At 45.0% G+C, this 15,488-nt stretch overlaps 1 protein-coding gene across 3 annotated transcripts in view; it reads left to right on the forward strand.

Annotated features, from left to right (window-relative positions):
• FARP1 (FERM, ARH/RhoGEF and pleckstrin domain protein 1) overlaps positions 1-15,488 on the forward strand; it is a 304,622-nt gene that overhangs the window by 259,659 nt on the left and 29,475 nt on the right. For all 3 annotated transcript variants that reach the window (XM_052649975.1, XM_052649976.1, XM_052649977.1), the window contains exons 14-16: positions 5,982-6,169; positions 7,344-7,433; positions 8,464-8,597. In XM_052649975.1, the coding sequence (XP_052505935.1) occupies positions 5,982-6,169; positions 7,344-7,433; positions 8,464-8,597 (412 nt within the window). The remainder of the gene's footprint in view (positions 1-5,981; positions 6,170-7,343; positions 7,434-8,463; positions 8,598-15,488) is intronic.

Here is a 15,488-nt window from a genome sequence, read left to right on the forward strand (position 1 = left end):
GTGGGGGTGTGGGTGGCCTTTGGAAGTGAGCAGGATCTCTGTAGTGGGGGGGAGGCACAGCAGGGCTCATGGAAACAGAGAGCATCTGTGAAGGAGCTTACATAGGGGAGCTCAGACAGCTAGCCAAAAGGTTGGCTTCCTATTGCTCAATGGGAGCATCTATTCCAATAGGCTTCCCAGGTGGTGCTAGTGATAACCCACCTGCAGTGCAGGAGACTCAAGAGACTGGGTTTGATCCCTGGGTCTGGAAGATCCCTTGGAGGAGGAAATGGCAACCACTCCGGTATTCTTGCCTGGAAAAGAATCTCACGGACAGAGGAGCCTGGTGGACTACAATCCATGGGGTCGCAAAGAGTCAAACACAACTGAGCAGCTAAGCGTGCACACGCACAGACACAGACACAGACACACACACACACAGACACACACACACACACACACCCCATTCCCAAGGGAATAGCAAAGTTTATATAGCTTATAAGAGTTTAGCTGTGTGTTTTGTTAGGGAGTTGGGTAGGTAGAAATGTAGAGAGAACTTTCTGTGATTCCGCCCTAGCTGGCGCCTGTGGCCAATGAGCTGTTTGAGTAATGGTTTGCTGTCTACCCAGAATGTAGGCTCTCACAGATACTGTCTGGTTCCATCTTCTCGCCACGGCTGAGCACAGTATCTCACTAAAGCATGGATTTATTCCACTGGGATGGTAGCTGGTTTCTCCAGTAACAGTGAACTCGGTGATTCTTTAAGCAGGGAAGGCCAAACTCATGTCATGGGGTATGCACGGGATTAATAGCTCTTGTCAATCTCAGCCGAAGGAGGGTTGTACTTGACCTAACAGGTATCTTGCTGTAAAAAACTGTCAATTGTAACTGTTCTTTCCTACTGATGCCTGAAGCTTTGTTCTAAGTACAAGGTGGTGTTTTTCACTGGTTCAAAGCACCATGTGCCCCAACCCAGACACTGCGACCCCTGCCACTGCCATATTCTCCCGTTCGCAGCGTTTCTCTTTATTTTTCCACAACTTGCGTCACCGTTGCTCTTCTGAATTGCTTCATGATGAACAGTAACGCTGATGTTTGGCTGCTTGTAAAACTTTTCTTCAAGGAACTTGGTCTAAGAAGCACGTACATTTCCCACAACACCTAAGCTGTCAAGAAGAAGGCAACCCTGCTCTGATTGGTAATCCTGTAATCTGGTTTTTCTTAGGGAATTTTGTAATTTCAGTGAAATACTGTCAGCCCTTTTTTCCCCCTCACATATTCCACTGGAGTGGGATCCAGCTTCGTTATCAGACTAGAGTGAATCATGCTTATTCTGGAAACTAGCCATGAATCAATACAACACTGACCTTTTTTTTTTTTTTTTTTTTTTTGATAACTGGCTTTCAAATGCAGCCATCTCCAAAGAAAGTTTGTCTTCTCTTTTAGAGGGAGATTTAGAAAGAGCCTTTTTAAAAATAAATGAAAACCTGCATCTGTAATGTATTTTCTACATGTGCCTTTGAAGCACATTGTGGGTACATAGAGATACAATCTCCTATATTTTAGAACCAAATAACAGAAGATAAGTAATGATGGAAGAATGACGTTTAGAAGCTTGCCAAATGTGTAACTCTGGGGGAAATACTGAGGAACCTGCATGGATAATTTTTTAATCATTATACTCTCTAAATTTTGAAAAGAGGACTTGAGAAAGCCATCAACGGTCTTGTTTTCATCAGGATTCTCGATCTCAGACATTTTCGTATTTCACAAACCTGTGGATGATCGTTTTTAAAGTCAGGTTTTCTGATTCACTCCTTAACAGGAAAAATAACACTTACTAATTAAAAGCGAGGATTCCCAATTTATTGGCTAATTTAAAACAGGGCAGGTACAACTAGGTGTTCGAAATGCCATTTTTCAATGACTTGAAAAACAGAAAATTCTCTTTTCCCAGGCTTATGTGAGTTGGCTCTTAAGCCTTTAATAGAGTCGGAGGAAGAGATGGTTATCCAGTGGCTTGTGCCTAGTGCCAGAAGGGGAAGGAGGGTGCGAGTCTGGCTCATTGATCATAAACTATGTTCCTGCTGTTCATGTGCCTCTGCCAGAGAGCTGGTGGAGAGATGCCCCGGTGCGGGCGAGGCTGCAAACCCAGCTTCCCTGTGTGCAGCCAGAGAGAAGAATTATGAATGTATTTTACATTAAAGTGATAAGCCATTTTCCAGGCTAGATGATAAACTGGAGTCCATAAATATTGCAGTGCTAATTTGAAGTTCCATAATTGTCTGTGCCATGAGAATGTGTACATGTAAAAGGGTTTTTAAAAGCAATTACCAGAAATGCCTCCCTCAAGAGTAACATTGGTGAAGGTGTGTTTAGTCCTTGGGAGTGACATAAATTCATCCCACTGGATACAGCTGAAGGGTAGGGAGGGAGGGTGTCAGGAAGTTATTTGGTACAGGTAAGGGACCTGACGGTTATAAACCAGAAATATAACTGAATGCTAAAAACATGCAGGGCGATTTCTAAACATAGGGGGAAATTTTTTTATTATTTTTTTTAAGAATCAAAAGCTTCCAGATTTTCAAGATATAACTGATCTTTTACTAATCTCTTATACTTCTTTCTACCCATTGCCTTAATAACCAGGTGCTTTTCTTAGATGACACCGCCCCCCAAGTTATTTACCTAGAGCCCCTTGCTGAAAGAAGTTCCATTGTGTCAGTGAAGGAGATGTATAACACTGTGTCAAGGAGGAAAAATATACAATTCCTGGGCATTAATATGTTCAAGGGGGAGCAGTGAATGCCAGTGGCCATTTCTCCTCAGCGTGCAGGGCTGTGCCTTCAAGGCAGGTAACAGACTGTGTGATTAGAGCAGGCTTTATGAAGCTGCAGAAATATGGCAAACTCATTTTATCTAACACCCCCATGTTTGCTTCCTTTTTTATTTTTTGTAAAATGGACTACTTCAGTGAAAATTGGTTACGTCTAGCTCTGATAACCGTGACCTCAGACATTGATGTTTGGGTCACAGGTCCTCACACTGGAACAAGGGCAGGCCCCTTGTGGACATCAGTTTGTACAGACCCTTGCCACACACTGGCTCATAGCCGAAAGAGAATTTTAATTACTCATCAAGCTGCCAAATTCTACTAATGACTCCCGTCTGCATATTCCACTGGCTGCTGAATGGTAAATTACCTGCTTGTGTTTGCAACCCTGTCATCCTTGAACTTGCAAAGCCTTGAGGAGTTCTCTTGCAAGGGGAGGAAAGAGGCTATTCTCCACAGATGTGGCTCACATTGGTAAAATCCAGCGTCAGAGTTTTGGATCCTTCCCCTCCTTAGCATTGCTGATAGATTTCTAGAGCAGGCTGCTTGGTATTTATTGATTTATTGGTCTTACTGTTATCGCCTTGGCTTTCTCGGGCCCCATGATCAGGCACGAAGCCAGCTGAAGTAACCTCTCTGGAAATAGACTTTGTCTACTGTAGTGTGGTCCTCCCCCAGAGTTGTATATTGCACGTGTAATGTTGGTGATGCACACACATCTTTAGGCCACCTGATAAGTGAAAACGTAGCTGGACCCAGAACTCTAGGACTCTCGAACTCCCCGACTCTACCTAGGAGCACAGTTGCCATCGGGCTCACTCTCAGTGCCCCACTTTCCGATTCCTGTCTCCAGTGTGGTCCAGTGGGGAGCCTTCTAGATGGCTATCTTCTCTGCCACGTGTCCTGCCTTCTTGGCAGCGTGGCACCTCTCCAAGAGCCCTCGTCTGTTAGATCGTCCTTCCGGCCCCCGGGGTCTACCAAACCGAAGCGTCCGTGGGGGAATTCACAAGGGCGGCAACAGCAGCCTTCGGCCTTGGAGGGTGGACGTGGCTGCACTCAAGAGTGTTCACCCTCTTTCTCTCCCTCGCGATGTGGCAGCTGGTTTTTGATCTGCTGCTGGATGTGGTCCAAGGCTTCCTTGGTACTATCTCCCCACCCACACTCCTCGTCCACGCTAGCCTTCTAACTGCTTTTTGTTCTTGGCTCCAACTCTTTCAATGATGAGGCAAGTGCTTTTTCTGTCCGCGTCACCGCAGATTCAAGGCCCAGCACGGTCTCACTTAAACTGCCTCACCTGGTCTCACTCACTGTGAGAACTGAAGGTAAGCCCCCACATTGTGCCAGATGTGAACAAATAAAAAGTGACTCTCCAGCAGCGACTCACAAATGCATGAAATGTTTCGATCTCCAGACAGACTGCCAGAATTTCTCTTTTTCTAACTCCTCTTTGTAGTGATAACATTTTTCTTTTTGTGATTCTTTTTTTTTCCCTTAAGAGAATAGCATAGTACCTTGAGTCAATTGCAGTTATGATTGTCACTATTTCTATTTGACAAGTTGAAATTCTCTCGAAATTATTGTATTCAGATGTACACTAGTGTCAATAAAATTGACATTTGTGAAGCAATTTCTGGCCTTTTTCTCCGGGTTTTCCTGGGTCTGGTGGTGTGAGAGGGGCGATTGGGTCTTTGTCTAACATCAGGACTTTGTTATAATCATGTTTATGAAAATGCAAGGCATTGAAATGGAGGGTTTTTTTTTTTTTAATGCAAACTTCTGGAATCTAACTTTTCCTGACATTTACTGATCTTGTTCTTCAAGGGCGATTGTACTGACCAATAGTCAGTGAGCAGGACGTCTGCTTTCTGTTGTTTTTGTGGGCGTGGTGGCTTTCTCCCCATATGTAGGTGACACGGCTAGCTGGGAGACCTGAGACTGGGTGGGGCCTGGTGGGGGTTTCTGCATGGCTCATTCATACTGGGGTCACGTTCACGACCCAACTCCAGCAGCTCCATTAGAGGTGGACCTATCTTGTAATGTCCAAGCAAATATGAATGAATCCAGAGAGACAGGATAGAGGTGAAAAAAACTGGGGGAATTCCTAGAAAATTGGCCTTCACCTCTCTCCCCGAGCTTCTTGATCCTGGGCTGAGTAGCCACAACCATGAAACTGGATATTGGAAAATAGAGAAAGCATTCACGTAGTTTTTCTCGATGATGGTAACTGACAGGGCTACAGGCTACTTAAAGTATGTTCATCCTAATCCTAGTTTCTATGAGTCTGCATGAGAATTATAGACCTGTTAGGCCGAAACATTTGTGTTTAGAAGTAGATTTTGAAATATCCCACTTAGTTTCAATAGGTTGAGGTATTGATATTTGCAAAATGCTGTTGGCAAAGAGTTTCCATGTGCATGTCATCTCATTTGGTTGACTCATAATGGGTAATTATACATTTTCCTACGATCTGGTATCATTTTCAGAGGAATAACTAGTTACCTGTCATTTTTGACTATAAAGGGGGAATTGTGATAATGTGATAACCTCCAGCTTTGCATTTTTAAATGATCACCTTTGCTATAATTGTGATACTAGTGTTTCTGTCCCAAACAGTGAGAGAGACATGGAGTGCCATCACCAGGTATAACCAGCTTGCTTCTGTTCTTCGTAGAATGGGGAGGTAGCTGCTTTCCCTTTCTTTAGCTGTGACCCATTGTTCCAAGATGTAGTCTGTCCTGGGTGTCCCAAGTCCTTTAGTCTTCTATTAGAATAGCGCTATTTTCTAGTCTTTTTCCACATCTCCTTGTGATAGACCCTGTGTCTTTCTCAAGTAATTCTTAAGACATTAAGGAAGTAGTTGGGAGATGAAGATGCTATTTGCAGATACACAGTGCTTTTTAAACTATTGTAATTATGCTCTACGCAGAGTTCTCCAGCTTATCATTAATGACGTAACTGTGGTTCCACTGAATGGTATCTTAAGGGTGAGGGCTGCTGCAACTTAGGGAAAAAACAACTAGAAAGTCATGGAGGGCATTTTAAGCGTGCCATATAGTAATATAGTAGTCTAAGCTTCTAAAGGTTTGAAAAGGTGAAAATTGTTAAGTGGAGACTGGGTCCCAGAAGAAATTACTTTTTTTTTTTTTTAATACTTCTCATCCCCAAACAGGCTCCCTGACTGGCAGCCCTCACCTTTCAGAGCTGTCCATCAACTCGCAGGGAGGAACAGCGCCCACCAATGCCATCCTGTCACCCAACCTGAGCCCTGACACCAAGCAGGCCTCCCCCTTGGTCAGCCCCCTGCTGAATGACCAGTCAGGCCCAAGGGCTGAGGACGAGGATGATGGCCGGAGAAAGGTATGAGGACTGGCAGGCACTCACCTGTTGATTTTTTTGTTTTTTTTTTTAAATTCCAGTAATTTGCTCAGTGGTAAAGAATCCACCTGCTAATGCAAGGGACACGAGTTTGATCCTTGGTATGGGACGATCCCCTGGAGAAGGAAATAGCAACCCACCCTAGTATACTTGGCCTGGGAAGTCCCATGGACAGAGGAGCCCGACGGACTACAGTCCATGGAGTCACAGAGTCAGACACGACTTCATGACAGAACAAGAGCGATAAAGTAAAATCATGCAGTGTCTGTGCCTTTGTGACTGGCTTATTTCCTTGAGCATAACATCGAGGTTTATGCATGTTGTAGCCTGCATCAGAATTTCCTTCTTTTTTAAGGCTGGCTGGTCTTCCACGGTCTGGAGGTACCACATTTTGTGTATCCATCCACCCACTAATGGACAGTTGAGTTGTTTCCTCCATCTGGCTGTTTTGCCTAATGTTCTGGGAACACTGGTGCACAAGTGTCTGGTCTCATCTCTGCTTCATGTGTATCCCCAGAGGTGGAATGGGGTGGACTCCTGTAGGAAGCAAGCGGGATGGGCAACAACAGGGGATTGTTTCCTTTTACTGACGTTTATTGTTTAAAGAGAAGCAAAACCAATGGTAGACCTCGCTAAGACAGTGCCACCTGCCCACCTAACAGAGGGACCCTGCCTGCTGCCACCCTTTAGATCAGCCACTTTCATGTTCCCAGGAACAACGTAACTTCTGCTTCCTAAAAACCAGTACCACCAGCCCACGATGCCCAGGACAAAGGCTGCCCTGGTTCTTTTTCATTCATTTCCTTGAAGGCTGCATCACTCTGATACTATCCTAATTAATTAGATTTTCAGGCGCCCAGTTTTGAATGAACAGTCTTCAGTGGTAACTGACACACTCACTTGAGTTCTTTCACTGCCAGTGGGATTTACTTGGAAGAAAACATTCCTAGATAATTTTCTCATCATAGAAACTCATTCTTTATTCTAGTTCCTCTCGCACGAAAAGAATAAGAGTTTATTTAGCCTTGATACCAACCAACCAAAGATCGTAAGTTAGCAATGCGTCACTTTAGTTAGGACTTTCTTATAAGTAGGACTCTCTTAGAAACTGAGGCTCAAATTATTGCATCTTTTTTTCTTTTTATGAATTTTGCAGAGATTCCCAACTGACAAAGCATACTTCATTGCTAAAGAAGTCTCCACCACTGAGAGAACATATCTGAAGGATCTTGAAGTCATCACTTCGGTATGTGTAGCATTTCCCCTAAAGCGTTAAATTACATAATTTATCTTGACTAATACTCAGCTTTAGAAGACAAGCTGGATCTAATTAAATATCGGGTTCTCTGACTCCAGTTAAAAGGATTTTAGTCCTGAGTTGTACAAATTAGGCAGTAATGGTATGTTTAATTTGGAATATGCCTTAAAAAGCTTTTATAATTGTGATTTTTTAAGTGCAAAGGAAGGAAGTTTCTAAAGTGGAGAAATTTAATATTAAACGTTTCACTGCCTGCACTGATGCAGAACTTTGTGTGTTTTGCCTCATATTTTTCTTGAGAGAGACCTGAGAGGTGCATGGGAAACCTCGTTTTATCTCTGATAATAAATTGAGCCATGTCAGCAAAATATGCCTCACAGACTGCCTTTTATCATTTTAATCCGTCTTGTTCAGTCTTAGAAACAAATTCAAAGCGTGCTGGCAGATGTCTTTATGGCCCTGGGCTCTGGAAAGGAGCTAGCCAACTGCAGGTCAGTTGGAATGGTCTGGTGTCTGCCTCTAGAGCAGGTGCTCAGCAGTCCTCATGGGGCCCAGCCCAGCCTCAGCTTGGTGAGATGAGTGGTGTGTGTGCTTACAGAGGCATCACCTCGTTGGTTCAGCCACCTTTCTGCTCAGCGTTTCAGCAAAGGAACAGTGATAGAAGTTTCTTCAGGACTGAACTGAGGGCTTCCGGGGGCATAAATCAGGGGTGACCCAGGGAGCTGGCCGTATGGAAGTTTTGATTTGAGTAGCTGTTCACTTCAGAGATGTGTCCTGGCTTCAACAGTACTTGGTAACAAATTTCAGGAAGCGGTAATGCAGAGATGGTCCTTCTTACTCCATCTAATGAAAGGAGGGAAAACAGAAAAGCCTCAAAGCTCTTGACGCTCTTGAAATCCTACGGATGTGGCAGGAGAGCCCTTATGTCTCTGAGCGTGATGGGCCGTACCTCCGAAGAGCTGCAGACCTTGGTTCTTCACCTCTACGCCTCTAAATGCGCCCTCTTTTTTATTCCCAGTGGTTTCAGAGCACAGTGAGCAAAGAGGACTCCATGCCTGAAAGCTTGAAAAGTCTCATATTCCCGAATTTTGAACCTTTGCACAAATTTCATACAAATTTTCTCAAGGAAATTGAGCAACGACTCGCCCTGTGGTGAGTACAATTCCGGGTGACCATTCTGCCTCATGCCCACCACCCTCCTCTTTCTTTCTCTATTTCTCATTTTATTTTTATGTTGTTCCTTATAAGCGGTAGCTATGAGCAAAGATAAAGCAAGAAGCTGGCTTCAGACAAGACAAGCCTACAGTGATTTCCCAGTAAATCTATATGTGTTAGATCTCACCCCCAATTTTTTTCCCCCCTTTGGCTTACAGTTCTTCAAAATGCATGTTTTCTGATGATAATGAAACGAATCCCACAAATATAGTCATGTCTTCTGGAAGGTTGAAGACGATTATAAAGAGTAGAGGCAGAAGAGGAACTTTCAGGGTGCTGGTAATATTTTACTGGTGCTTGCTTTATAGTCATTTAAGTATCATCCATCTCATGCTGTTCTCAGTATTGTATTGCACAGTGTTTATAAAGAGTGCTTTGAAAAATAGACCCCATAGGGACTTCCCTGGCAGTCTTTTAGTTAAGACTCCACACTTCTACTGCAGGAGCAAGAGTCTGATCCTAGTTGGGGAACTAAGATCCCACCTGCTGAGTGGTATGGCCAGAAATAACAGAACCCTGTACCCCACGCATGCATACATTTTTACCTTGATTCCCACTACTAAGAATTGATCTTAGTTGCATTCTAATATGTGAAATGACAAATGGCAGTGATATCCATGACAGAATTAAAAGATTGGAACTGACCTAAATACTCAGGAAGAGCAGGCTGGATTAAAATACTGTCTGTTTTGTTCAATACCATATAAAATATTAATCTCTGGATGCAAAACATCAGGAGATATCGTCTGTACTATAGAATGCAAAGTCCCTTGGCCCAAAATGGAAACTTCTGCAGAAAATTCTTACAGGTTTTTTTTTTTTAAGACATGTATAGACACATGAGGAATTGACTAGTAAACATGCATTTGAAAAATGCCAGGAGATAATAGCAGAAGCTTTCTATCCACTGCATACTGTGTCCATCCTCACTACAGGTGAGAGTTTGGTTCAAGGTGTTCTCAGGGGTGTTTTAGTGACTGTAGGGCCTGCCGGAGACCTGGATGAGGTGGTCCCCCCCTGGGGGATTCCAAGCGGGGCATTCGGGCACTGGGTAACAGGCTCACAGAGCTACTGTGCTGTGAAGCAAATGTGCTCAGGTTTCCAACTTTGTGTGTTTTTTATACCTGGAGAGAATTCAGTGCAGCTTTCTTTGCTGTGACAGAAGGAAGTGGGAGGCTTTACTCACGTGCCCCAGGCAGGAGAGCTCAGCTTGGACTGAGGAAGAACAGGTATAAAAATCAGCTCCACTGGAGATGATGAAAGACTGAAAATGCCAGTTTAGACTCTTACTCTAGATTGGTGCTATGAATATAAGAGAAATACCACTTTTAGAAATTTAAAAAAAAAAAAATGCTCGGTAACAGCTAACTCTGTGTTCCCAAAATTGACTGGGAAGCTTTCGTGTTCTGCCATGTTGCCTCCTCAAGTCATGCAAAGCTGAGTGATGCGTTGGCCGTGGAGCGGAAGACATTCTAGCTCTGGAGAAACCATTCCAGCAGTTCATTTTCTGGCCAGTGAGATGCCTGTTCATACAGCCTTCCCATAAGCTCAGAGCCTCTTGAGATGGGTCATACTGCAATTTGGTCCACATAGCAACTGATTCAAATAAGGTTGGTGAGGTCACACACAGGAGGTGTCTTCAGTCGGCAGTGCCCGGCAGCCCAGTGTGGCAGCTTCAGCTCACTCACTGTCGCTGGCAGAACAGTAGTTGCCTCCGTTCTTGTCCCCTCAAGGGAAAGAATTCAGACAAGAGGCATAGAGCAGTTTTCAGCAGCAAGACTTCTACTAAGCAAAGTGAAAGTATGCTCCTGAGAAAACAAGAGGGTGAGCTGTCTGGAAACCAGAAGCAGTCCCACAATGGGGGTGTGTGTATGCAGTCAGTCGTGTCTGACTCTTGGCGACCCCATGGACTGCAGCCCGCCAGGCTCCTCTGTCCATGGGAATTCCTAGGCAAGAATGCTGGAGTGGGTTGCCATGCCCTCCTCCAGGGGATCTTCCCTACCTAGGGATGGAACCCATGTCTTCTGCACTGGCAGGCAGATTCTTTACCACTGCACCTCCTGAGAAGCCCATGATTGGGGTAGGGTTGAGTTTTTAGCTTAGTGGTCCCTCCCTGTGGTCGTGCGTCATTTGACTAACAAGTTGGTTGACAGCCTTGGGTTATATAACTTGCCCCTTAGTGTGCAGGCACCAACCCATAAGCACCCAAGCGAAATCCGGGGTGGGAGAGGGGAGGGAGCAAAAACTGTAATGCTCACTTATTTTAATGACAGTGTCATGAACCCTGGGTTGCTGAGTCACTTCTTGGGTCTTGATGTGCCCTGCAGCAACCTGTTCCGGTGCTTTTATCTCGCTTGGTCCTGACTAGGCTAGAAACTTGTAGGGTGGTCCTTGACCACAAGAGGGAGGATCTGTGGGCATGTCCTGATTCCCAGTGTCCAGAGTGAGGAGGGAAGGATGACCCCGTCCGGGATGGAGGGGCAGGGATCTTCTCACTTGTAACTACTGACACTTCTCGTTACTGACACTGCCACCAGAGAACTTTGCTGAGCTGTATGAAACACATTTCATTTTAGAAGGACTGCCACGCTCTTGGATTTATCCATGATCATAAATCTTTAGCCTTTATCTGTGAAAGAGTGTCCAGCTGCTTTAAAAAGCACCTGCTATCATTTATTTCTGCAGAGAATTTTCAGTAGCGTGTCTTTCAAAGGTCTATAATTTTATTCATGTTTTCCATGAGGATGCCAGAAGCGTGTTAGAGACTCAAGGCTAGTGAGAGAGCGCACACAGTCAATATGCAGCTCCATCAACTTGACCTTCAGTAGCTTTGCGACAATGGACCCACAGCATACTGATGACGTTTATCGGGAGTCAGTGTCCAAGTGTGCCATTAAGTTCAGCTAATCAGTTCCTCAAGTGCATGACAAAAATGACCTGGCTTGGCAGGGATTCACAGCAGAAGGCTGAGTGTGAATGAGTTAAGTGTGAGCCAATAGAATAAGAGAGAGAGAGAGAGAGAGCAATGTCGGTTCTATCTGTGGCTCTGAACACTGGCTGCTCATTAAAATCACCTGGAACCTTGAAGAAAAAAAGTATCTTGATAACCAGGCAGAACACCAGATAGTCATATCAGAATCCCTGAGAGGCAGAAATGTAAGCATCAGTAGTTCCTAAAGCTTCCTAGGTAATTATTCCAATGTCCAGCCAAGGTCGTGAACCTCTTCCATAGACTGTGCCTCATTAGAAGGAGACCAAGTATTGCCCCTCGGAACTTCAGGGTTCAGAGCTCCCTCAAAACACTGTACCTAGTTCTGAGTGTCATGTTTGAAATGGCCTAATAGAATGCATTTCATTGAAAAAAAAAAAGTTGGAAGTATGGGCATTTGGCCTCAAAGAGAAGATTTTGGAAAAGAAGATGGCTCTTTTCAGGCTGGTTGTATGAAAGAGGGTGTCAGCATCATCTTAGTTGTACCAGAGGACAAAATTTAAACAAAAGAGTGAGTTTCTGAAGAGGCACCTTGTATCTGAGCATAGAAAAGGGTTTCACAGCAAGTGCAGCTTAGCAATGACAAGCTGCCTTCCAAGGCATTTGGCTCCTCTGCCTCGGGGTTTCTTGAGCTGAGGTTGCCCATTTCCAGAAGCTACTTATCTATTGGACAAAACCCCAAACCTGGCAGGGCATTAGGGTCACCTGGGGTTGGTGGGCCAGTGGAGTTTTGAAAACCTATAAATTGCTGCATTGTACCCAGCCCTCGTTTATCAGAACGTTGGGGTGAGATCCAGAAATTTGGACTTCTTCAGTGCTTCTTAAGATGACTGTGATGAATGATTTTCCTGGAACAACTCATGTGCAATGTCTGAGAAACCAGCGACCCTATGATTCTTTGTTTTGCATTTTACTTATAACTTTTTCTTCTATAAGCAATGAATGAATACATGGGTGAGTGAGCAAGTGCCAGGCTTCGTCTGCTGGAGACTTGCAGTCTCAGGCTGAATGGGCCGTGTCCAACAAGGGCATCACTGGCTAGTTCTGTCTTGGAGGACATGTGGGCCATTAATGCCCACACAGAAGAAGCAGGCCATGAGCAAATATGTTCAGTGAGAAGAAGGGATCACATAAAGTTTATTAAGAAAGGTTGCTCTGGGTGATTGACAGATCATATGTGTGTGTGTGTGTTGATATTCTGAGATGGGAAACACAGACTGGCCTACGTAGAGTGGGCTGGCAGTGTCTGCATCACACCAACACCTGAGGTCCACGTCCAGCAGTCTACGGCCTCATTTCCTCACCTATAAGACAAGATGTGGCCTCCACCTCACCAGGATGTTACACCAACTAAATGAGACAGTGTCTGTAAAAGGCTTGGTGTCCTGTCCCCCACAGAGGAAGGGGGAAAGGCTGACCATTTTTTAATATAAACTTCTCCTATAAATTGAAATCTTAGATTTGGGAAAAAGTTGCCATGAGGATAGTTTCTACACACTCCGTTTCCAGACCCTCCCCTTGATGTCAGCTTCTTACATCACTGGGCACATTCCTCAAACCTAAGAAACCAGTGTTTGTGGTTCTGTTAAAAAGCAAAATCTGAGCAAGTAAAATTGAAAAGTCTAATTGGCACTATTGAATGATTCATGAATGGGCAGTGTCCCAGGTGGCAAGGAGGGAGGCGCTCCAGAAATGGAAAGGCTTCCCTGGTGACTCAAACAGTGAAGAATCTGCCTGCCAGTACAGGAGACCTGGGTTCCATCCCTGGGTCGGGAAGATGCCCTGAAGAGGGTGTAGCAACCCACTCCAGTATTCTTGCCTGGGGAATTCCATGGACAGAGAGCCTGGAGGGCTATAGTCCATGGGGTCACAAAAAGTTGGGCACGACTTTAGTTAACTAACTAGTGTTAGAAAACTAACACTTTTAACTTTACAAGCAAAACAAGGAATAAACCACGTTATTTCAGATGTAGGTATCCTACCTGGGAGACAGCAGGGGTCTGTGTGGCAGATGACCTCATCTTCCTTTGGGGATCAAGAGGGCCCATGTGACCAATGACCTCATTGGTGCTGACCAATGGCTGACTGGTTAGGATGACCCTCCTGGGGGAGGTTGTGACTGTGGGTTGGTTAGGTACTAAGTCTTGGCTTTAGCCCAAGTGACTCCATTTGGGGCCTGTCCTTTCTCTTTTAACACTACATTATTAACTAAACTCCAGACTTTAACCAGTGATGGTATTTTTAATTATTGTTAATGGAAATCTAAAGTTTACCATGTACCTCAGGGTCCCCCAGATTTGGGGCTTAAATGTCACTGCCGCTGTGCTTTTCTTTGCTGCCCTAAGTTACGCTGTCACATACTTCCATCAGCAGTGGGAAATTATAAGGCAGAAAAATTACCAGGACGTTTTCCTGTATGATTAGGCTGGAGCCTGGCTCAGCAAACATACCTGCACCTGTCTAAACGGTGCATTCTCCCAAGTCAATGCTGGGAGAAGAGGCTGGACCGTTTCATTCAGGCCCAAGCCCAAGTTACCCCGTTTCTTCAAAAACAAGGAAACAGGTTCGGTGACTTCTGAAAACACTCATTGTGCTTTTACTTTTGAAAGTGAGGACATTTTACTCAGCTGTTGAAACGCATTCAGAGAAAGCCACTAAAGAGCTTTGGCCCTTGGGCAGGAGCCCCACATTCCAGCCCTAAAATGACTGGCAGGTGCTGGGCACAAACTGGCCAAGTCATTCCCCAGAGATGGATGCAGACCTGCCCCAGGTTCTGGCGGGGATGGAACTTGGCTGGTGGGGAACTGGGACCCAGGGAGGGGCATGCAAGGAGACATGGGTAGGCTCTGGGCACACAGCTTTCAAGAAGGATATCAGCTGGGTTCAAGAAAACAATGTGATTATACTTAATGCCACAGAACTGTACACTTGCAAAGTGGTGGTAGAGATCAGGTTTTATAGTGAAAAAAGGAACTCTAAGTCACCCAGTCGTATCCGACTCCTTGCGACCCCGTGGACCGTAGGCCCCCAGGCTCCTCTGTCCATGGCGTTTTCCAGGCAAGAATACTGGAGTGGGTTGCCATTTCCTCCTCCAGGGGCTCTTTTGTTGTTGTTCAGCCACTAAGTTGTGTCTGACTCTTTGCTACTCCATGGACTGTGGCACGCCAGGCTACCTGTCCTTCACTATCTCTTGGAGTTTGCTCCAACTCATGTCCCTTGAGTTGATGATGCCATCCAACCATCTCATGCTCTGTCGCCCCCTTCTTCTTGTACCCTCCATCTTTCCCTGCATCAGAGTCTTTTCCAGGGAGTCGGCTTTTTGCATCAGGTGGCCAAGGTATTAGAGCTTCAGCATGCATCAGTCCTTCCAATGAATATTCAGGGTTGATTTCCTTCAGGATTGACTGGTTTGGTCTTGCAGTCCAAGGGACTCAAGAGTCTTCTCCAGCACCACAGTTCAAAAGCATCAGTTCTTCAGTGCTCAGCCTTCTTTATGGTCCAACTCTCACATTGGTACATGACTACTGGAAAAACTATGACTATTCAGACCTTTGTTGGCAAAGAGATGTCTCTTTGCCGACAGTCCTTATCTAGGCACAATTTTTTAAAAATAGAAAAAAAAAATCATAGGGAATCTGATGCAGAAGAAGACAAGAGACTTCAAAACAGTGCTTTGCACACGAAGGTCACCATGCCTGTAGGTTCTCTGTGAGTGCTGCCAAGGGCTTTCCTGAATTAGCTCGTTGGAACCTCACAGAGGCGGGCAGGTGAGCCTTATGTGACAGGTGTATTGGCTGATTGAACTGCCTCCATTCTGACCCAGTCAGCATTCGCAGCCA

Source organism: Budorcas taxicolor, chromosome 12 (genome assembly GCF_023091745.1).
Source record: "Budorcas taxicolor isolate Tak-1 chromosome 12, Takin1.1, whole genome shotgun sequence".
In the NCBI taxonomy this organism is placed as follows: Eukaryota; Metazoa; Chordata; class Mammalia; order Artiodactyla; family Bovidae; genus Budorcas; species Budorcas taxicolor.